The 23759-nt window shown below is 45.2% G+C and overlaps 1 protein-coding gene across 1 annotated transcript in view; it reads left to right on the forward strand.

The window, feature by feature from the left end:
- NDUFS8 (NADH:ubiquinone oxidoreductase core subunit S8) overlaps window positions 1–23759 on the forward strand; it is a 30495-nt gene that overhangs the window by 3140 nt on the left and 3596 nt on the right. Inside the window, exons 2-6 of the mRNA XM_089683705.1 lie at window positions 794–847; window positions 2074–2136; window positions 5779–5868; window positions 9014–9186; window positions 17682–17810. Coding sequence (XP_089539831.1) covers window positions 805–847; window positions 2074–2136; window positions 5779–5868; window positions 9014–9186; window positions 17682–17810 — 498 coding nt within the window. The 5' untranslated portion in view covers window positions 794–804. The remainder of the gene's footprint in view (window positions 1–793; window positions 848–2073; window positions 2137–5778; window positions 5869–9013; window positions 9187–17681; window positions 17811–23759) is intronic.

Here is a 23759-nt window from a genome sequence, read left to right on the forward strand (position 1 = left end):
TACCCTGGCATGAGGGGAGGGAATGATGATTGTGTTATTGATCTTGATGGAGAAGTCAGGGGAGGGGGCACGGGCTGGGGGGAATACTAAGAGCTCAGTTTTGGAAAGATTGAGTTTGAGGAAGTGGAGTGACATCCATGCCGCTTTGTAGGTTAGTAATGCTAGTGGAGACCGAAGAGGTGAGGGGTAGAGAGATAGATTTGTGTGTCATCAGCATAGAGATGGTACTTAAAGCCATGGGAGTTAATCAAGTGACCAAGGGAGGAGGTGTAGATGGAGAAGAGTAGGGGTCCAAGGACAGAACCTTGAGGGACCCCTACAGAAAGAGGGAGTGAAGAGGAGGAGCCAGAGTTATAGGTAACGCTGAAAGAGCGCTGCGATAGGTAGGAGAACCAGGAGAGAGCGGAGTCTCTGAGACCAAGAGAGTGGAGTTTTTTGAGGAGGAGGGGATGGTCAACAGTATCAAAAGCCGCAGAGAGGTCAAGTAAGAGTACGGAGTAGTGGCCATTGGTTTTAGTAGTTAGTAGATCATTAGTGGTTAGTGGAATAGTGCCCAAAGGGCCAGATAAAGGCAAGCAAAGGGCCAAATCCGGCCCCCGGACTGCAGTTTAGAGACCACTGCTTTAGACCATTGACTCGGTCACTTTAAATTCAGGAGCTGCTTTTTAGCCACCAAGCCAATTCCCTGCTGTAGGTCCTAAGACACGCCTTGACTTTATTTACACAGAGAAGTGTTTTGTTCTTTGCTGGTTTTATTAAATTTGTGCAATTGTATTCCTTACTGTTATTGCAGACAACGTGAGCATGCTGGGCGCGCGTCTCATATACAACGCTGCCAGGCGAGCAGGTAAGCAGCTTTCTGTCTCATTAGTTAGGCAAAAACTTGACCATAGTTTATCTATTTATTAAATTTTGTCTGTTTATTCCTATTTCTGCACAAATACATGCTTTACTACTAAAGCACTAAGGGGTTTCTAAAGGACCCCACAAAAGCTATCAAAATGAATAAAATCTTGCGCACTTCTATGAATAAAACAAACGTACTTGTAGTGATAGTGAAAAATACTGTAGCCTGAACAGTTTAGTAGCCTGTATTGCACACAACCCTTATCTCATATAAGGCAAAATCAATAATATAGTGAAACCGGTGCAGCGCTACACACCAAAAACAACCTAAATCCAAATGTGTTAAAGAAAATCATTTAAATTTGTAACAAATAGTCCAAAAACTTTTGTTCTTTCTGGTGCTCCCTTCCTCCTGTGATCACAAAGTGCTTCAAATACAAGAGTGCATAATTCCACCAGATGGTGAATGGGAGTTTATTGATCTCCCACCGCTCTCCATTCCAGACAGTCCAGCCATGGTCCTGGGCTCACAGCTTTAGACACCTGAAATTACTTGTACTGAAGGAAAAGCATTCTGATTACCTTCAGCCCAGGTTCATATATATGCAGTTTGGTACATTGCATGTGATTTGCACAGGAACCGCAGCGCAGTCCTAAGCAAATCACATGCGAATTGTGTGTGGTGCGTTTGGAGCCATACATTTTGTATGGCTCTAATCGCACCGCACCAACACCAAAAAGGTGCAGGATCCTTTTTTTGAGGTCCGCACTAGATTTGGATCGTATGGGTATTCACACCTATGCGATCTGATTCTGCACATTGCAGCATGTTTTGCGGACCGATTTCGGGGTGTTGTGAACTTAGCAGTTCTTATGAACGGGGCGCAATTCTGATGCGGTGCGGAATTCGCACAGAAAACTCTGCAAATTCACAGCATTAGTGTGAACCAAGGCTTAAACAAGCTTGTTTTAACTGTTTGGTTGCCCTGGCGTATACACTACACAACCTTGGAAATTAAGGGATTAAAATTAGAAAATGTAGATAAAGAGAGGTGCAAAGCTACGCCTGGCAAACACAATTTTCTTCATTTCCATCATGCTGACAGAGTGGTTTATAGCATAGGTCCTGGGTGTGTGCCAGTCTATATCTGGGATGTAAGTCTTACATTTCTTTTGACAAGTAAATTTTCTTTTTTTTTTCTTTTTTTCTTCTCGTTGTCTTTGCAGGTCCACCATGCTCTCAGACGTTGGTCCGTCCTTTCAGTCTGGCTCCTCAGATGCACTCATTTAGTAAGTGAAAGATTAGCCGATGAAGGTGCCACACTGTGATCTACTTAAAGGGTTGGCCCATTCTTAGGTGGAGACTGCTGGGTTAGTTTTACAGTCGGCTTTCTGCATTTCTCTGAGATTGCTGGACTTGAATTAGATTTCTTGATATTTTTATAATCTGATGGATGCAGTAGGCAACATGACACTCTTGGATTGCCAGGAACCTCAAGATCTCATTTGTATGTCCCATGTATATTATCTCTTGCATTTGAATAGTCTCCCACCTGCCAACTGATGGGTGACTATAGACACTTTGACATTTATTTACTAAAGCTGGAGAGTGCAAAATCGGGCTCACATCTCCATAAAAATTAATCGTCTTCCAGGTTTTATTGCCAAAGCTTAAATAACAAGCTGAGGTTAGAAGCTGATTGGTTTCTATGCACTCTCTAGCTTTGGTAAAGAAACCCCTAGCAATAATCAGGGTCTTTTCTTGGCAGCTTCCCGCGCCCCCCCCCCCCCTACCCGGAGAACACAATGGCTCGCATGAGGGATCCCCCTGTCAACACTCTGCGGTTGCAGGAAAGAAATTTACTCCATGTCTAGGCTTGCTATAGTCACCTAATTGGATAATATAGGAGCCGCTGCACATTGATCACAACTGTTTCCCATTCTGTACACATGTCTAACCGGGATAGGTTAACCGTACGACAGAAGTCAATGAATTCTTCACTCTGACCCTCTCTCATTCTGAGCTCTGCTGTACAGGGGGTTACAGGAATTTTACAGAGACCATTTTAGGTACTTATGCTAGTATTTGAACCATCGTACATTTAATGATTGTGTTAGTGAGCCCATAACTGGGGAAAAAAAGGTTTGTTCTACATATGTACCTAGAACTTCAGGCAGATGCAAAAGAACACAATTTAACCGCTTCCCTGCCGCCCTATAGTAGAACTACTGCTGCAGGGCTGTGCAAAATCGTGTGTGTGTTTTGCATTGCCGCGTATGGTGCATGTGCCACCCTACCCCCACTGATGGCAACGGATGTCGATCACCGGGTCCTAGCTGGAGATTCCCTGTTGGCACCCGGTGATTGCCGTATGGAACTAACAAGGGAGAGACCTTGTGTAAACACAGGTTTCTCTCCTGCCAGCAAGGACATGCTGCTGTGTATTTATCTGCACAGCAGGGAAATACACAGCAGCATGTCTCCGTAGTAAAACACACAGCACATAATGTAAAAAAGCACACAGCTAACCCTTTGATCGGCTCAGATGTTTACCCCTTCCTGCCCAGTGTCATTAGTACAGTGTCATTGTTTTATTTATTAGCACTGATCACTGTATTAGTGTCATTGGGATGTCCGTGTCAATCAGTTCCCACCCAGTGTCAGAATGCCTGCCCCAGTCCCGCTATAAGTCAATGATTGCCGCCATTACTAGTATTTAAAAAAAAAACAAAAAAAAAAAAACACCGTGTATATATACCGCCATTTGTAGACACTATAACTTTCACATAAACCAATTAATTTACATGTATTGGTATTTTTTTTTAAAAGAGAGACATGTAGCAGAAAATATTTTGTCGTAAATTTATTAAGAAGTTAGATTTATTAAAATTTTTACTGGATATGTTTTATAGCAAAAAGTTAAAAGAAATTTTTTTTTTTCTTTGAATGGTTGGTCTTTTTTTGTTTTATAGCACAAAAAATTAAAACCGCAGAGGTGATCAAATACCACCAAGAGAAAGCTCTATTTGTGGGGGGAAAAAAGGACATAAATGCTATTCATGTACAGCATTGCATAACCGCGCAATTGTCAGTTAAAATAACGCAGAGCTGTATCGCATAAAAAGGCCTGGTCAGGAAGGAGGGTAAATCCTTTTGGAGGGCAAGTGGTTAATTCAGTTGTGTATTCCTTTTAAAATATTTACATGTGTTTTGCATACAAGTGTAAGTATCTAATCCTGTTTTTGAACCCTGTTAACCTCCTGTCTTCCCCTGCACAGCATCACTTTGAATTGAAGAACGAACAGCACTAGAAGCCAATTGACTTGAGAAAACAAAAGCAGTTACACCAATCCCTGCAATGTCTGCACTCCCACAGTCCACCAGTGCATGGTCCTGACATCATCAAGACTAGAGCAGAGACCATAGCCCTGCTCTGGGTATGAGGATGCCAAGGGACAGTCCGCCGCTGGATTGTGGGGGAGTGCTGCTTGCAGGGGGAAATGGAGGATCAAGTAAGAAAACTGTTTCTCCTCCACCATGGACAAAACCAGCAATAAATTCCTGCAGTGCAGGTGCAGCCCTACTGCATGGGATAAAGTTTCTTACTTGGAGAACCAGCCAGTAACAAGCTTTATATTTCATGCAGACAATGCTAAGCTGCTGCCTTGCTATTAGTAGCAGAATTGTCGGCCTTCTGCTCAAGCCTCTCCAGTTGGCCATTGGGTTGCTCATCTGATAGACCAAATAGGTAGACCAGTTGCCAGCTGTAGGAGTACACACAGCACGCCAACATCACTGCTGCTAATTTGGTTCAGGGTTGTCAGTTTGAAACGGGAAGTGCTGTTATGGCAGGATTTCCAAGTAGGAAAACTTGAAACTGATTTACAAAAAATTATCTGCTTATAGAGGATCTCAAACAGCGTAATATAATGAGACCATTTTTAGAATTATGAACGGCCTGGGGTACTCCTGGGATAGAACAGGAAAAATAAGGATAGAATCATGGCTAAATGGTTAGCACTTCCGCCTGGCAGCATTGTGGTCGTTGGTTCGAATCCCAACCACGACACCACCTGCCTGAAGTTTGCATGTTCTCCCTGTGCCTGCGTGGGTTTCCTCCGGTATTCCGGTTTCCTCCCACACGTCAAAGACATGCTGGTAGGTGATTTGGATCCTGTCTAAATTGGCCCTAGTATGTAGGCGTGTAGGTTAGGGACCTTAGATTGTACACCCTTTGAGGGTTAGGGACTAATGTAAATGTTCAAAATATGTGTGTGTATATACAGTGAGGAACAGAAGTATTTGAGCACCCTGCGATTTTGAAAGTTCTCCCACTTAGAAATCATGGAAGGGTCTGAAATTCACATTGTAGGTGCATTCCCACTCAGAGACAGAATTAAAAAAAAAAAAAAAATTCAGGAAATCACATTGTATGATTTTTAAAGAATTTATTCATCTTGCACTGCTGAACATAAGTATTTTAACACCTGAGAAAATCAGTGTTAATATTTGGTACAGAAGCCTTTGTTTGCAATTACAGAGGTCAAACGTTTCCTGTAGTTCTTGACCAGGTTTGCACACACTGCAACAGGGATTTTGGCCCACTCCTCCACACAGATCTCCTCTAGATCTGTCAGGTTTCGGGGCTGTCGCTGAGCAACATGGAGTTTCAGCTCCCTCCAAAGATGTTCTATTGGATTTAGGTCTAGAGACTGGCTAGGCCAGAAATAAGCAAGTGTGGGGAAGGGTCCCAAAAAATTTATTTATAACCCCCTACCCCCCTCCCGTTAGAGGGGATCTAGAGGAAAATGTATGTAAAGTTGCGAAACAGTGAGGCATAATGTCAAACAAACTGAGAAAAAGTTTTGATTTTGAAAAAAATATATATATATTTATTTATTTATTATTTTTTTTTTTATTTTTTTTTTTAGAGCTTGTAAATTTCAGAGAGGAGCAAACTGACCTGAAGTCTATCACCGACCAATCCGCTCAAACTTTGCTGTGGACGGAGCTTTTCAGAGGTGAGCTGCTACTGAAAAGCTTGAATTCTTTCAGCTGGTGTCTAAAAGAGTTTTAAAGCGAACTCATTCTATGTGGAGGTGGGAAGCACTGAGACGTTATAAGAATAACTTTTCGTTTTCTGTCATGCATGGGACCATAGTTTAACATGGTTGTGTTTACACACTGCAGTCTAAAAGATATATCTTATTTATTTCCCATCTTTTGTATTGTGCCTGCATGTCACTCTGTGCTTTTGCAGAGCATATGGAGCCATTCACTGCAGTCCTTGCCCCAATGAAATTTACAACTTAAATATTTCTTCTGAACTTGTTCACACCCTTGGGCTAGTTTTAGTCACAAATGGGTTAAAGGATATTTAAATCAAATCTCTTGTACAAGTCTTAAAAATACTCCCTCCCCTCTCACCTATCCTGACCAACTTGTGTAAGAAAAATGCATACCTGTTTTCAGGCCCCTCTGGTCCGATTACATGATCTGGCTCACCTGTGTTAGCCTTCGCTGCTGCAGGGGAGAGAAGGGAGTGTTGACCACAAATGAAGTCTTTGGGTGACATCACCGCTCCAGGCTTTACCAGCCGTTTACGGAATCACCGCTTCAGGCTTTACCAGCCGTTTACGGACCACTCTCCTCTGTAGCTGGCTGACACAGGAGATCACGTGTTCAGAGAGGCCTGAAAATAGTTAGTGGTTCTAAAGGCTGACTGTTTTTTTTTTTTTTTTTTTTTTTACCTTTATGCATTCTATGCATGAAGGTTAAAAACCTTCTGTGTGTTGCAGTGCCTCCAGCCCCGAATACTTACCTGAGCCCCATTGAGATCCAGCAATGTGCATGACTGTCTCGGGTCTCTGCCTTCTCATTGGCTGTGACAGCAAGTGGGAGCCATTGGCTCAGCCAATAAGAGAGAGGGGGCAAGGCCAAGCCATGCTCCGTGTGTAAATGGACACATGAAGCAGCAGGTGCCCCCATAGCAACCTGCTTGCTGTGGGGGCACCTGACAAACAGGAGGAGCCAGTAGAGCTTGCGGGGGGCCCGAGAAGAAGAGGATCCAGGCTGCTCTGTGCAAAACCACTACACACAGCAGGTAAGTATAGACATGTTTGTTATTTTCCCCCCCAAAAAAGCAACTAACCTTCAGTTTCGTTTTAAGTGTACACATCTACAGTATATTACAGTTGCAAGAAAAAGTATGTGAACCCCTTGGGATTACGTGCAGTTTTGCATGAATTGGGCATAAAATGTGCTCTGAACGTCATCTAAGTCACAACAATAGAAGAACACAGTCTGCTGAACATAATACTACACAAACATTAGATGTTGCCATGGTTTAATTGCACATAACATGTAAACATTCACAGTGCAGGGAGGAAAAAGTATGTGAGGCCCTAGCTTAATGACTTCTCCCAGAGCTAATTGGAGCCAGGAGTGAGCCAACCTTGACTCCAATCAGTGTGATGATATTGGATGTGTTGCTGACAGCTGTCCTGCCCTTAAAAAACACACACCTGTTTTGGGTTTACTGGTTTCAAGAAGCACTGTCTGATGTGAACCATGCCTCGCAGAAAAGAGCTCTCAGAAGACCTACGATCAAGAATTGTTGACTTGCATGAAGCTGGAAAGGGTTACAAAAGTATCTCCAAAAGCCTTGATGTTCATGTGTCCACGGTAAGATGACGTTCAGAGCACATTTTATGCCCAATTCATGCAAAACTCCACGTAATCCCAAGGCGTTCACATACTTTTTCTTGCAACTGTACATAGGTGTTATGAGGGGCGAGGGAGGACTTCTAAACTGGCTATAAAGCCTAAACATTTTTTTTACCATACGGCATCCCTTGCTTCCTGCTCTCACAGGCTTTGCTATGGGAGCCATTGGCTCCCACTGCAGTCAATCAAAGCCAACGACAATGGAGCAGGAGGTGGGGCCAAGTCTCACTGTCTGCTTCACTGATTCCAGGCAGCAGAGCTCAGGAGCAAGCCTGCACAAGTGCCTCCATAGGAAGCAGCTTTCTATGGGGACACTCAACAAAGCGGAGGAGCCAGGAGCACCAGCGGGGGACCCAAGAAGCAGAGTTTCGGGTCGGCTCTCTGCAATTCCATTGCACAGAGCAGGTAAGTATAAACCTGTTTGTTGTTAAAAAAAAAAAATTTACAATCACTTAAGATTAGTTGGGCTTACCTGGAAATCTTGTTTTCATGTTCTTTCCAAGTTTTTTTTGCCAGGTGGATACTGCAGCCTTATCTGATGCCAGCTTTGTGTGTTAAGTCTTTGAGCTGCAGACCTTCTCCAGTTTTCGGTCTCCTTGGGCCTATTAGCAATTGTTTGTTATATTGCATAGCCCTTAGTTTGACTGATTTTGGCAGTCCCAAAGATTAGACTTCTATGTCAATGGGTGAGAAGGAAAATTAAATTGTAAATTCATTTTTTTTTTTTTTTTTTTTTTTTGGAATTCATTGAGGTACACAAGTCCCTCCCCTCCATGTTTATTATGCTTTGGGTACTGCTTTGCTATAAATCTGAGGCATGTTGGTATTAGGAGAGGTTATCCTGGGCTGACCTACAGATTTTAATGTGGGCCATTGTATTGGTTTTTACCCACTAGATGGTGGTACTAGATTTGAATGTGCAACTAAAGGGTTAAAAGTACTGTAAAAAGCCGCTTCTTTTCATGCATGGTCACACCCTCAGAAGGTATGTTTTATCATATTTTATGTTTTTTGGTTATATGCAAATTTAGCGCTGTTTTATGAGAATCATCATGCTCATACTGGCTCTCTAACTGGCTTTGAATAATACCAAAACAGCAGCTCATTGATTGGGTTTTTGATTTCTTTCACCAATACATAAGCACATAGTTTGTATCCTCTCACGAGCATTCAGTCATTTTGTAGCCTAATAAACATGTTTTCCTAAAGTCAGCGAACTGTAGGGAGTACAGCTAGCCTTAGAAATACACCCCTGTACTCATGTAAACACTGATGTGCCTATGGATCAGGGCTTTTTTTTTTGCTAGATATATCTCAGGCCTAATTGTGTCTGTGTGTATATGTAACCTTAAAACTTTTTTCCTTGCATAGGAAAATCTCAGGCTCACTTAATTCTGTAGCGGTTGTAAGCTTTATATTTTTTGTTTCGTGTTATTTCAGGCTTGGGAATGACCCTAAGTTACTTGTTCCGGGAGCCCGCCACTATAAACTACCCATTTGAGAAAGGTCCGTTGAGCCCACGGTTCCGTGGGGAGCATGCACTTCGCAGGTATCCATCAGGAGAGGAGCGCTGTATCGCCTGCAAACTTTGTGAAGCCATTTGCCCTGCCCAGGTATGTAGAATGGTATAAAATATTAGACAAGTCAATCTAGAACAGTGGTCTCCAAACTGTGGCCCAGGGGGCCGGATGTGGCCCTTTGCTTGCCTTTATCTGGCCCTTGGGGCTCTATTCCTCCCACTGACACTTTTCCTGCCACACTGAAACGTCCTTCCAGGCTGTCTCCAATTTACAAGCTGACCTCAATGCTCTGTGTAATTGGGCAACTATGTGGCAAATGAAGTTTAGTGTTGATAAATGTAAGGTTCTGCACTTGGGGGGCTAAGAATATGCATGCATCATACATACTGGGGGGGAGGGGTACAACTGGGGGAATCAATGGTGATGGATCTGGGGGTTCTGGTAGATCAAGCTTAATATTGGCATTCATTGCCAAGCTACGGCTTCTAAAGCGAGCAAAATCCTCTCTTGTATTAAAAGAGGTATAGACTCCAGAGAGAGATGTCATATTACCCCTGTACAAATCATTAGTAAGACTTCATCTAGAATATGCAGTTCAGTTTTGGGCACCAATTCACAAAAAGAACATTGGGGAACTGGAGAAAGTACAGAGAAGGGCAACCAAACTGATAAGAGGCATGGAGGAGCTCAGCTATGAGGAAAGATTAGAGGAACTGAATTTATTCACTCTTGAGAAGAGGATATTAAGGGGGGATATGATCTCCATGTATAATAAGGAGGGATATGATCTCCATGTATAATAAGGAGGGATTTGATCTCCCTGTATAATACATAAGGGGGGATTTGATCTCCCTGTATAATACATAAGGGGGGATTTGATCTCCCTGTATAATACATAAGGGGGGATTTGATCTCCCTGTATAATACATAAGGGGGGATTTGATCTCCCTGTATAATACATAAGGGGGGATTTGATCTCCCTGTATAATACATAAGGGGGGATTTGATCTCCCTGTATAATACATAAGGGGGGATTTGATCTCCCTGTATTATTATTTTTATTATTATACAGTATTTATAAAGCGCTGATAGTTTGCTCAGCGCTGTACATTACAAAGGGGGACAGAACATGTGACAGAACAATAACAATACAATGCAAAACATGAGGGGATTGAGGGCCCTGCTCTTTCGAGCTTACAATCTAGGAGGGAGGGCATGGTGGCACAGGAGGAGATAGCTGTGGGGGATGGAGTGGTAGGAAGAGTGGAGGAGGTCAGCAAGTTAGCAGGGGGTGGGGTAGGCTTCCCTGAAGAGATGGGTTTTCAGGGTGCGCCTAAAGGAGAGGAGGTGATAATCTGATGGGTTGGGGCAGGGAGTTCCAGAGGATGGGTGACACCCTGGAGAAGTCCTGGAGGCGGGCATGGGAGGAGGAGACCAGGGAACTAGAGAGGAGGTCTTGTGAGGAGCAGAGTGTGCATGCTGGGTGGTACTTGGATATTAGGTCAGTGATGTAGTTCGGGGCAGTATGGTGGATAGCTTTGTACGTCAGTGTTAGGATTTTGAATTTGATCCGTTGCGCAATCGGAAGCCAGTGGAGGGATTGGCAGAGGGGGAGATGGAGCGGTTGGAAAGGTGAATGAGTCTGGAAGCCGTATTCGGGATCGACTGAAGCGGGGATAGCCAGCGGCGAGGCAGGCCAGTGAGGAGGGAGTTGCAGTGGTCGAGTCGTGATGTGATGAGGGAGTGGTTGAGCTGTTTAGTGGTTTCTGGGGTTAGGAACGTGTGTATTTTGGCGATGTTGCGGAGGTGGAGTCTGCACGAGTTAGTTAAAGATTGGACTTGGGGCTGGAAGGATAGGTTGGAGTCCAGAATGACACCAAGTACTCTGGCCTGCAGGGCGGGTTTGATGGTGGTGGTGTTGGATGTGATGGAGAAGTCAATGGGGGGTGGTGTCCGGGCTGGGGGGAAGACAAGAAACTCGGTTTTGGAGAGGTTCAGTTTAAGGAAGTGGAGCGACATCCAGTCTGATATGTCGCTCAGTAGATGTGTGATTCGGGCGGAGACTGTGGTGGGGGGTTGAGAGATAGATTTGTGTGTCGTCGGCATATAGGTGGTAGTTGAAGCCGTGAGAGTGTATGTGTTGGCCAAGGGAGGAGGTGTAGATGGAGAAGAGAAGGGGCCCGAGGACGGAGCCTTGAGGGACCCCAACAGAGAGGGGGAGTGAGGGGGAGGTGGTAGCATTATAGGTAACGCTGAAAGAGCGTTGTGACAGGTAGGATGAGAGCCAGGAGAGAGCAGAATCTCTGAGGCAGAGGGAGTGTAGTTTTACGAGGAGGAGGGGGTGGTCGACTGTGTCGAAGGCTGCAGAGAGGTCAAGGAGTAGAAGCACTGAATAGTGGCCATTAGCTTTGGCGGTTAGCAGGTCGTTGGAGAGTTTGAGTAAGGCAGTTTCAGTGGAGTGTAGGGGACGGAAGCCAGACTGTAGGGGATAGAGGAGGTGGTTGTGGTTGAGGTGAGAGCTTAGGCGGGTGTAGTCTAGGTGCTCGAGGAGTTTGGATGTAAATGGGAGCAGGGAGATGGGTCTGAGGTTGTTCGGGTCATTTGGGTCCGGGGAGGGCTTTTTAAGTATGGGGGTGCTGTGTGCATGTTTCAGGGGGGAGGGGAAAGTGCCGGAGGAGAGGGAGAGATTAAAGATGTGGGTGTGGGAGCGTAGGATGGAGGGGGAGGGAGGTCGTAGGAGTTGTGAGGGGATAGGGTCGAGGGGGCAGGTGATGAGGCGGGCATCAGAGAGGATCTTGGAGACTTCCTCGATGGTAGTAAGGTCAAAGGTTTGAAGTGTTGGGGGGGCTTCATTATGAGGAATGTAGGGTGGGGTGGAGGTCAGAGCAGTGGTGGGGCCGTGGGAGAGGGGTGATGAGGGGGTAGCTGAGTGAGGGGGAACGGGGTTGTAGGGAGTTTGAGCAGTGACGAAGTCCCTGCGGGTTATGTCGAGGGAGAGGGGGGATGAGGGGGTAGCTGTGTGAGAGGGCGTGTGAGTTGCGGCGGCGTCCTTGCGAATTGTGTCAATCTTGTTTTTGAAGTGATTGGCAATCTCAAGGGCAGTGAGTGAGGTGCTGGGTGGAGGTGGGGGTGGCGAGAGTAGAGTTGAAGGTAGAGAAGAGTCGGCGAGGATTGGAGGAGAGAGCCTTGAGGGTCGGGAAGTAGGCTTGTTAGGCTGCGTGGAGGGAGGAGGTGTAGGTGTGGAAGGCAGATTTGTAGCGGGTGAAGGCTTGTTGGGATTTGGTTTTGCGCCATAGTCGCTCCAGGGCACGACTGTGTCGTTTGTGGGTTTTGGTGTGATCAGTCTGCCAGGGCTGGAGCGGTCGGGGTCTGATGTTGCGTGTGGTTAAAGGCGCTAGTGAGTCGAAGGCTGTTGACAGCGCGTTGTTGTAGGCAGTCATAGCCAAGTCGGGGCAGGACAGGGGGAGGATGCTGTCGTGGAGTTGATCAGCTGCAGAGTGGAGGGGGGCAGGGTTAAGGTTGCGGAGGTTACGACTGGTAGTAGTGTGACATTTGGAGGGATAGGCGTTGGAGGCCAAGGAGATAGAGAAGGTTATCAGGTTGTGGTCAGAGAGAGGGAAGGGGGTGTTTAGTGAGGTTGTGGGGAGCACAGCGGTTGGAGAAGACAAGATCAAGGATATTACCGTTGGAGTGGGTGGTGGATTGTATGCACTGTACAAGTGCAAAGGAGGAGGTTAAGTGGAGGAGATGGGATGTGTCCGGGTTGTCGAGGTTGACAGGGATGTTGAAATCCCCAAGGATGATGGTGGGTAGCTCAGAGGAGAGGAAGAAGGGTAGCCAGGAGGAAAAGTCATCCAGGAAGCGGGATATGGATCCAGGAGGCCGGTATATCACAGCAATCTTCAGGGGGGTTGGGGAGAATAGTCGGACGCAGTGGGCCTCGAAGGAGGAGGATAGGGAGGGGGGGTTTGGGAGGACTCGGAAGGTGATCTGCGGTGACAGGAGCAGACCAACCCCACCACCTTTACGACCGTTGGGCCTGGGTGAGTGGGTCCAGGTGAGACCTCCGTAGGAGAGTGCAGCAGGGGAGGTAGAGTCAGTGGCCTGGATCCAGGTTTCCGTAATCGCTAGGAGGTTGAGGGAGCGGGAAACAGAGGTCGTGGATGGCGGTAAGCTTGTTGCACACCGATCGGGGGTTCAGGAGTGCACATGAAAACGGAGGGGAGATTTTAGGGAGCAGGGGGACAGATTAAGTTGCGGGGGTTGCGGCAGGACATGGAGACGGGAGGGTGTAGTGTGGGTGAGGGAGGTGGTGGAGGGCCAGGATTCGGGGAGATGTCCCCCGCGGTTAGGTGGAGAAGGGTGAGCAAGGTGGCATGGGAGCGGGATGTGCAGAAGCGTGAGAAACTCCTAGTGGAGGTGTTCGGGTCAGTGGGAGAGTGGAGTAATAGGAGGAGGTGGTGGGTGCCGTAGAGGGGTGAAGGAAGCATTGAGGACACAATATACAATTGTTTGGGAGGAGCAGAGGGATATAGTGAATGGATTTTGGGAACGGAGGAGAGGTAAATGAGAAGGAGTGGAAGAGGCATTTTGGGGAGGTGCCCGGGAGGGCGGATAGGAGTGGTCGGAGGCTTGGTTGTCGATAGTCCAGCGGGCAGAGGCGTATCTCGTCGATATGTCTTCTGGTGGCTGGAGTTTAGGGTAGAAGGGGGAGGGGATCAAGTGTGGATGGACGGTTTCCAGGGGCGCTTGAGTGGTGAAAGTCTGGGGTGCAGAGGAGTCTCCCGTTGTGGCTTTCAACAAGGGTTCAAGTCTTTAGGTCAAGTTGAGCAGGGGGTTTGTATGAGTGGAGGTGCTGAAGGCCCAGCGTCTGGAGGTGGAGTGGGCTAGGTGGTGGTAGGCGCAGTAGGGCCCGGCGTCAGTGGGTGTTGTGGGCCAGTGCATGTGGATGCTGCGGGCCAGCGACTGAGGATGCTAAGGGGCCTGGCGTCAGTGGGTGTAGGAGGCTGCGCAGCAAGCTCCGCCGGATTGGACGGGGCTCGGGGCTGTGCGGTGGCAGGGGCACAGCTATGTGATACACAGTGGGGAGCAGGGAATCAGATCTGGTAGTGGTGGTTTGCCCTCTTGGTGGGGGTGGTTACTGCTTCTCCTCTCACTGTGGCAGCTGTAGGTAGGGGAGGCGGTGGTGGTAGCTCCCCTTCTCACTGCTGCGGATGGTGGCGTCCTGGTTCGGGCGTTGGGCAGTAGCGAGGCTTAGAGACAGCGGAAGGCCGCAGGGGACAGGGCGCCCAGTACTCCTCCTGGGCGATGGCAGGACCTCGGGAGCGGCTGGTGAGGGTACCGACGGGGGCGGTGGCCCCTCAGGAGCGGAGATATCCCCAGAGGTTAAGAGAAGAAGGGTGAAGAAAGTAACATGGGAGACACGAGTGCACATGCCTTCCAGTCCTGGTGTTTGGGTCAGCAGGAGGTGATGAGAGCAGTAGTAGGGAGATGATAGCAATGAGGGGGAGATGTATAAGTTTTGGGGTGGAGCAGAGGGGTAAAGAAATTAGATTTGGGAACAGAGGATAGTAATATGAAAAGGAGAAGAGGGGACGTATTATATAAAGGTACACGGAGTGGGACTCAGGCATGTAAGAGATGTTTCCCAGGTTGCAGTCTGTCCAGCAGGCAGTAGAGTTTCTTGCTGTTGTTGTGTCTTCCTGCTGCTTAAGTTCTCCTGCTTTAGTTCAACTGCTGTGTTTAACTGCTTCTTCTATGCACTCCTTCAACGCAGCAGTGTATAATGCATACGGGGGGGATAGGATCTCCGTGTATAATGCATACGGGGGGGATAGGATCTCCGTGTATAATGCATACGGGGGGGATAGGATCTCCGTGTATAATGCATACGGGGGGGATAGGATCTCCGTGTATAAGGCATACGGGGGGGATAGGATCTCCGTGTATAACGCATACGGGGGGGATAGGATCTCCGTGTATAACGCATACGGGGGGGATAGGATCTCCGTGTATAACGCATACGGGGGGGATAGGATCTCCGTGTATAACGCATACGGGGGGGATAGGATCTCCGTGTATAACGCATACGGGGGGGATAGGATCTCCGTGTATAACGCATAAGGGGGGATAGGATCTCCGTGTATAACGCATAAGGGGGGATAGGATCTCCGTGTATAACGCATAAGGGGGGATAGGATCTCCGTGTATAACGCATAAGGGGGGATAGGATCTCCGTGTATAAATACATCAGTGGTCCATATAGTGAACTCGGTGTACAGTTATTCAGCCTGAGGTCATCACAGAGGACAAGGGGGCACTCTTTACATCTGGAGGAAAAGAAATGTAATCTCCAAACACGGAAAGGTTTCTTCACAGTGAGAGCTGTGAAAATGTGGAATAGACTCCCTCAAGAGTTGGTTCTGTCTAGCTCAGTAGATTGCTTTAAAAAAGTCTTGGATTATTTCTTAGATACACAGATTTATAACTGGATACTAACATTTATAGGTAAAGTTGATCCAGGGAATATCTGATTGCCTCTCGGGAGATCAGGAAGGAAATTTTTTTTTTCCTCCTGCAGGAGCAAATTGGATCATGCTTTGCTGTTTTTTTTTGCCTTCCTCTGGACTGTGGGTGTAGGATTTGGACTGTGGGTGTAGGATTATAACTTTTTGTTTTTTGTTTTTTCTTTTAATGGTCGAACTGGATGGACTTTTGTCTTTTTTCAACCAGACTAACTATGATACCAGTGATGGGGCACTATTCCTTCCACTGACACCAAAGAAAAGGCATTGTTTACTCTCACTGGACTCCAGAACATTTTCTACTCCCACTGGCACTAGTCTGCCCGCCCCCCCCCCTAAAGTTTGAAGGACAGTGAACTGGCCCTTTGTTTAGAAAGTTAGGAGACCCCTGATCTCGAACATTGCCTAATGTACAACTATATAGACTTGTCCACCCAGCTCAGAGGATTTATCTCCATTATACATGTTTCTGGGGTATAGTTAATTTAGGAGTGCCTGCTTTTGTTATTTTGTCCCTGTTTGTTGGCTAGAACCCTAATCTGCCAAAACCATGTTTTATTTTTGTAGATGTAAATACTGCTCTGGATTGCAGTTTGCACTACACATTTGCAAAAGGTTTATACAGTGTGCACTCCTCTCACTGGGCTTTACAAGTCTGCACCGAGATGCGCATTGTGGACTTTTGAAATCCAGTGAGATGTAGAGTGCGCACTTCACGCTGCACTGTATACTTTCAGTGCACGCTGCATGTTGGAATTGCACAAATCCAGTGTGTGCTGCACATCGCAATTGCTTAAGCAACCTATCCAATACATGCTGCACTTCGCACTCCACAAAATCCACAAATCCAGTGACCACTGCATGATGTAATTGCACATAACCAGTGCGCACTGCATGTCACGCTGCACCCATCCAGTGCACGCTGCACTTTGGAATTGTACAAATCCAGTCCACACTGCGCATATCTAGAAATCCTAAAGCGATTGTAAAGGTTGTGTGTGGTTGTTTTTTGTTTTTTTTTTTTTTGCTTAAAGTAACAAACATGTTGTACTTACCTGCAATGTTTTTGCCCAGAACAGCCCTGATACTCCTATTTTCGGTTCTTCTGCTGATGCTCCTGGCTTCAACCCCCTGTCAAGTGCCCCCATAGCAAGCAGCTTGCTATGGGGGCACTTGTGCATGCTCGTTCCCAAGCTGGCTTTGTGTGTTCTTTGACACACAGAACTGGCTGAGCCCCCTCCCTTTTCTCTGCTCACTGGCTGTGATTGACAATGACAAGATCCAATGGCTCCTGCTTGTGCCTGTTCAATGAGCAGAGAGCGTTGCTGCTCTTGTGCACATTGCTGGATCAAGATGGGCTCAGATAAGCATTTTTTAGCATTGCACTATTGTTTTGTGATGTTTATTATACTATATAGTATGGTATTGTGCTATCTTCTATGTTTTTTGACATCCTATGGAGACCTAGCGCATTTTTTTTCTCTCATTTTAAAGTATTTTGGGATGTTGAGGGGGGGGGGGGGGAACTGCACACAGAATGTTTTTTACATTCATGCATAGAATACATGAAGGTGAAAAAACCTACCTTTTTAAATCCACTTTAATATTTTACATTTACGCTTCACAACCTGTAGTTTGGAACTATGAGTTCCTAGTTCCATGTCTGCACGGTTACTGACAATGATCAGGAACAACTCTGCTTCCCAATTATGTAAACAGCTTGTAATAAAAACATAAGAAGGGACATTTAAACAATGTACTAAATAAAAGTATTCTATGTCCTTAACCCAAGTAAAAATTATTTAGGTAGACCGTTTAATTCTAAAGTTATAAATTGATCAAAACATATGGGCTGGTATCTAGACTTTATAGACCTCTGGTTACAAAAGGGTTAAACAGTCTACATCTGTCTATATAAGAGTAACAAGTGAATGTGTGAAACACTTGCTGACAAGGAGCAGAAAATGTGTATTTTCACTGGTCGTACTCCAGTAACAAAGCACACCTGGTTATATGTGTACTGGTTTACTAATTCTATCACACAAATGGTTTTTGTTTCTCCAGGCCATCACGATTGAGGCAGAGCCTCGTGCAGATGGGAGCCGCAGGACCACGAGATATGACATTGACATGACTAAGTGTATCTATTGCGGGTTTTGCCAGGAAGCCTGTCCCGTGGATGCCATTGTGGAGGTAAAAGCCGTGGTGGCCCTGAGCTGTAAAGAGGTTTACTGCTGATCATCTTTTGTAATAGGCAAGAGGAATAGCAAGAGAGACTGTCACCAGCACACCAAGGATCACCAATATGGGTTCAAAAGTTTTAATGAACGATCACATAGTTACAGCAAGGCGTCGTTTTGGAGTCTCGCAGGACCCCTTCATCAGGCATGTGCATTTGGATTGTACACTTGCAGGCAAGAGGAATAGATGCAGGCTATAATAGAGAATGGCACAGCCTGCGTTTAAGGCTGGCTGGTTTGCATTGAAGAAAAGAGTATGCAAAATTTTTATGTCATAAAAAAATGCCACGCATATAACCTCATATATGAATTAAAGCATCCAAATCATGTGATCATTCAACAACGGTGAATACAACTTAAGTTTCAAAAATTCAGTGTATTCACCGTTGTTGCATAATCACATGGTTTGGATGCTTTAATTCATATGAGGTCATAGATATATATGCGCTGCACTTTTTTATGACCTCTATTTTGTGTGTGGAAAAGCATGTAAGTAGCAGCAGCACTGGTTTACACAGGAATTTGAGGAGTTATTTGTTGCGCTGAAGTTTTTTTTTTTGTACACCAAGGCTAACTTTTTAGCTGCTCAGCACAGCTGTTAGAACAGGTGATAGTGGTGGGAATCACTATTTAAAAAGAAAAATTTTTGTTGAGGCTGGACTGATTATAGGTACTGTGACCTGGAGGACTGAGATCATTAGCCAAGCGCAGTGGTAAAAGCGATTAGTCTATTTCTTTACAAACTGGTAGCTTTCTTCAGCTTAAAAAAAAAAGAAAAACAAATATTTATTTATTTCAGGTACTTATATAGCGCCGTCAATTTACGCAGCACTTTACATATATATTGTACATTCACATCAGTCCCTAACCCTCAAGGGGCATATAATCTATGGTCCCTAACTTACATTAATGCATACACATACTAGGGCCAATTTAGACAGGAGCCAATTAACCTACCAGCATGTCTTTTGGAGTAGTCTATATGCATGTGGCTCAATGTACAGCTATGGTCCACCACCCACATCAACCTTGTCCCATGCAGGTTTAAAGTCCCTGACTGCCCTAGGGGTCCCAAAGGCCCTCAGGTCACCAGCGATTTAGCTGTCTCCATTACAAGCAGTCAATCCTTTTGCTCCTTGTCTACTGCTTCACACTCTCATAGCCGGGTGCTGTCTGTTTTCTGTTCTTCTCTGGACTCGCATGCAGAAGGGATAACACCTTCAGTCCTTCAACCAAAGTTCCTGTAATCAGGGTTTGGAGGTTCTTTCCCACCCCAAATGGAGGGAGGAGGTGTGTGTCAGGAACTAGAATTAAGGAAACCATAGACACAAAATAAAATGATGCCGGATATAGATCAGCACTCCGAACCCAAGATGCAGAGATAAAGTTAAAACCTTCTTTTTGAAAGTCTAAATCGATCTGCATCTGACACCATTACACACCTTCTTTTTTTTTTTTTCCAATTCTGTTTTATTTTATTTTTTTATAAATCTATAACCAAGTTTTGTTTAAAGTAGAATTCCAGCCCAAACCTAACTAGTCCCCTCCCCCCTCATAACACCTATGCTGGCTAACCTAGAGAAAGATGTCTATACTTGCCTAATTTCAGCCCGCTCTGGTCCAGTCACATGATCTGGCTCCTCTGTGTCAGCCAGCAGTACCTGCAGGGGAGAAGAGGGAGCGCTGATAACTGGGACTTGGGAATCTGAGTGATGTCACCGCTCCTAGGCACTCTTAAGTGCTTCCTCGTCTCCCCTGCAGCTGCTGCTAGCACAGGGGATCACGTAACCAGACCAAAGTTGGCTGAGAGTGGGTAACTAAGGTCACTGGCCACTTTATTGGGTACACCTTGCTAGTACCGGGTTGGACCCCCTTTTGCCTTCAGAACTGCATTCATTCTGCATGGCATAGATTCAACAAGGTGATGGAAATCTTCCTCAGAGATTTTGGTCCATATTGAATGAGTTACTGTTGCCTTTCTATCCTATCGAACCAATCTGCCCATTCTCCTGTGACCTCTCATCGAGGCATTTTCATCCACACAACTGCCACTCACTGGAGATTTTCTCTGTTTCGGACCATTCTCTGTAAACCTAAAGATGGTTGTGCGTGAAAATCCCAGTAGATCAGCAGTTTTTTTAAATATTCAGACCAGCCCGTCTGGCACCAACAACCATGCCACGTTCAGAGTCTCTTAATTTCCCTTTCTTCCCCATTCTGATGCTCGGTTTGAACTTCAAGTCTACTTCACCACATCTAGATGCCTAAAATGCATTGAGTTGCTGCCATGTGATTGGCTGATGAGCAATTTGTGTTACCAAGCAATTGAACAGGTATACCTAATAAAGTAGCCGGTGAGTGTATATACATCTTTCTCACAAAGGTTAATCAGCATAGCTGTTAGGGAAAGGGGTAGACATTGTAAAGACTGGTTAGGACGAGACTGGAATTCTACTTTAACCACTTGCCCTCCAGAGGATTTCCACACATCTCCCCCCCCCCTCCTGACCCGTCCATTTTTTGCGATACGGCGCTACTTTACTTTAACTGACAATTGCATGGTCATGCACTACTGCACCCAATGAAATTTGTCTTTTTTTGATCACCTCTGTGGTTTTTATTTTTCGTGCTATAAAAAATGGGGAATCTCCAGCCGGTACCCAGGTGGAACAGGTTACATGTTCCACCAGTTTTCAAGTTTTTAGTATGGAACATGTAACATGTTCCAGCAGGCCCCCCCCCCCCTTCATGACAGCAGGCTAGGGTTCTTTTCCCCACACCCACTGTCACAACCTGAAAACCGTGCAGCCATGCGGTGCGCAGTCCACACAGCCACGTTTTTCATTCACAGGACGCATGAATGCCTACAAGTAGCATCAGCCACTGTGGCTGACTGCTTGAAGTTCCCAATGAACTAAAAGGGTGCTGGTGAGCTCACTCGTAGTCCATTGATCTTCCTGTTCTGAAGTAACCGCCTGTCTGTAGGAAGTACAGGAGGTACAGGCAGACAACTCTGCTGAGAGTCTACAAGAGCCTGAGATAGTACCCGCAATCTACTGATCTCTGGAAGAAAAAAAAAAAAAAAAAAAATATATATATATATATTGCACATTTTTACTTGCAAAAAAAAAAAATAGTGCATTTATATATGTTTGTTCAAAAGGTGAACTTTATCCTTTTTTAAAATGCTTAGCAACCAAGGAAGTGTTTTCTGTTTGGCCACTAGATGGCCCCTCTGTATTGTCAGTAGAGAAGGGAGTGCAGGGAAGAGGAAAGTGAAGTTTGGTTTTTTTTTTTTTGTATTGTTTCAGAGCCTATCTTTGAAGAAAACTTGTATTTCTTGGTCAGGCATTGTTGATTGCTACTTAATGAACAAAACTGTAGAACAGATTAGAGTGCTAGTGTACCCCACTATCCCTGGTAGTTTCCTGCAAAACTGCAGTGAGTTTCCATGATGTTATATAGTTGGTCTGGCTGAAAAAAGACAAAAGTCCATCCAGTTCAACCATAAAAAAAGTTATAATCCTATACCCACAGTTGATCCAAAGGAAGGCAAAAAAAAACCCCAGGAAAGCATGATCCAATTTGCTCCTGCAGGGTAAAAAATTCCTTCCTGATCCCCTGAGAAGCAATCGGATATTCCATGGATCAACTTTACCTATAAATGTTATATGCAGTTATATTCTGTGTATCTAGGAAACAATCCAGGCTTTTTTTTTTTTTGAAGCAATCCACTGAGCTGGCCAGAACCAACTCTTGAGGGAGTCTATTCCACATTTTCACAGCTCTTACTGTGAAGAAACCTTTCTGTGTTTGGAGATTAAATTTCTTTTCCTCCAGACTTAGAGTGCCCCCTTGTCCTCTGTGATGACCTCAGGGTGAATAACTACACCGAGTTCACTATATGAACCACTGATGTGTGCACATTTTCTACAGTGAACCTGTTTTGGGAGAAGCGTGAAGGGCTGTCATTGCTTCCCTTACTGGACAAAGACTGCCATAATGTGCTGATATGCACCACATACAGAACTAGCACATTATGACAAACCTACCTTTTCAATGGAGCCCTTATCTTCTGCAAAGTTTGGTCAAGAACACACCCCTGGCATTCTGATTGGTCAACAGTATGCTTCATTGACTCCTCTTGTCAGTAGATGGTATTTGCAGCAGAGCCTGATTCGCTACTAGCACTGTATTCTCCCCGCTTAAGTGCTGCTGTGCTCATGATTACAGGAGACTGATAAATTCAGATACTTACAAGTGGTATTTAACCACTTGCCCTCCAAGATTTTACCCCCTTCATCACCAGGCCATTTCTTTTGCTATATGGCACTGGGCTACTTGAACTGCCAATTGAGCGGTCATGCAACACTGTACCCAAATGAAATTTATATCAATTTTGTCATACAAATAGAGCATTCTTTTGATGGTATTTGATCACTGGGTTTTCATTTATTTTTTTATGTCAACGAAAAAAGACCGAAAACTTTTGAAGAAACATATTTTTTCATTTCTGCTATAAGACACATCCAATAAAAATGTAATAATTTTTATTTATTTTTTTTTTATACTGGTAATGGTGGTGATCAGCGACTTATACTGGTAATGGTGGTGATCAGCGACTTATACTGGTAATCAGCGGTGATCAGCGACTTATACTGGTAATCAGCGGTGATCAGCGACTTATACTGGTAATCAGCGGTGATCAGCGACTTATACTGGTGATGGCGGTGATCAGCGACTTATACTGGTGATCAGCGACTTATACTGGTGATCAGCGACTTATACTGGTGATCAGCGGTGATCAGCGACTTATACTGGTGATCAGCGACTTATACTGGTGATCAGCGGTGATCAGCGACTTATACTGGTGATCAGCGGTGATCAGCAACTTATACTGGTGGTGATCAGCGACTTATGCTGGTAATAGTGGTGATCAGCGTCTTATAGTGGGACTCTGATAGTGTGGCAGACAATCTGATGCTGGCTTGTCGGTACACTAGCTGACGCTGACATCAGTAGTGCCACTATTGCTGTGATCAGAACAAAAACTTTTCCCCATAAATGTATTGGGACTTTTCATGTGACTTACACAAATTTATATAAACAAATACATTTTATTGAAAAAAAAAACTTGATCAACTTATTGTACAAACCCCTAAAATAAACATATAAAGGTGGTTACAAAGGAACATGCTGACTTGCTGTGAAGATATAACCTCCTTCTTCAAGATGGTATAGAGAGGAGAGAACGGTGAGTTTTCTTCAGCTGGAAAACCCAACGCGTTTCAGAAGTCTTTTCTCAATGGTAAGCTGGAGAAAAGGAATGGCTAGGAAACTTTCATCCAATTCCTTTTAAGTTTAATCGACAAAATTACAGAAGATAGAAAATTCTCTTGTTAGTGTGTCCACTACCAGCACCTCACGGCATCCTGGGTTAGATGTTTACAAGTCGTGGGGAGAACAGAGGAAACCCTCAGAATTCTCACACTGGGTCACCCCAAAAAACACATTGGAACCAAATCAAAGGGAACGGGTAAAGTGCCGACATATCCAACAAAAGAGGACCACCGCTACATCACAGCCTGAGTACCAATAGATCACTGTGATCAGTAGATACTGTGATCAGTGCTAATACTAGTCACTGTCACTGTACTAATGACACTGGATGGGAAGCGGTTAACATCTAGGGGGTGATCAAGGGGTTATCCGTGTGCCTAAAATTGTTTGAGTGAACTTTGTTCTGCTTTTACTAAATAATCATGTTTTTTTGTTTCCCTGCAGCAAAAACCGCAAGATCGCTTCTCAGTGTAGAGCCTCAGTATTGTTTATCAACACTTGGCACTGTTCTGTGATTCGCTGAGCCGATCAGCAAATCCCGGCCATCAATCATTGGCTGGGA

Source organism: Staurois parvus, unplaced genomic scaffold (genome assembly GCF_062004578.1).
Source record: "Staurois parvus isolate SC_StPar_1 unplaced genomic scaffold, SC_StPar_1.0 ptg000320l, whole genome shotgun sequence".
Classification (NCBI taxonomy): domain Eukaryota; kingdom Metazoa; phylum Chordata; class Amphibia; order Anura; family Ranidae; genus Staurois; species Staurois parvus.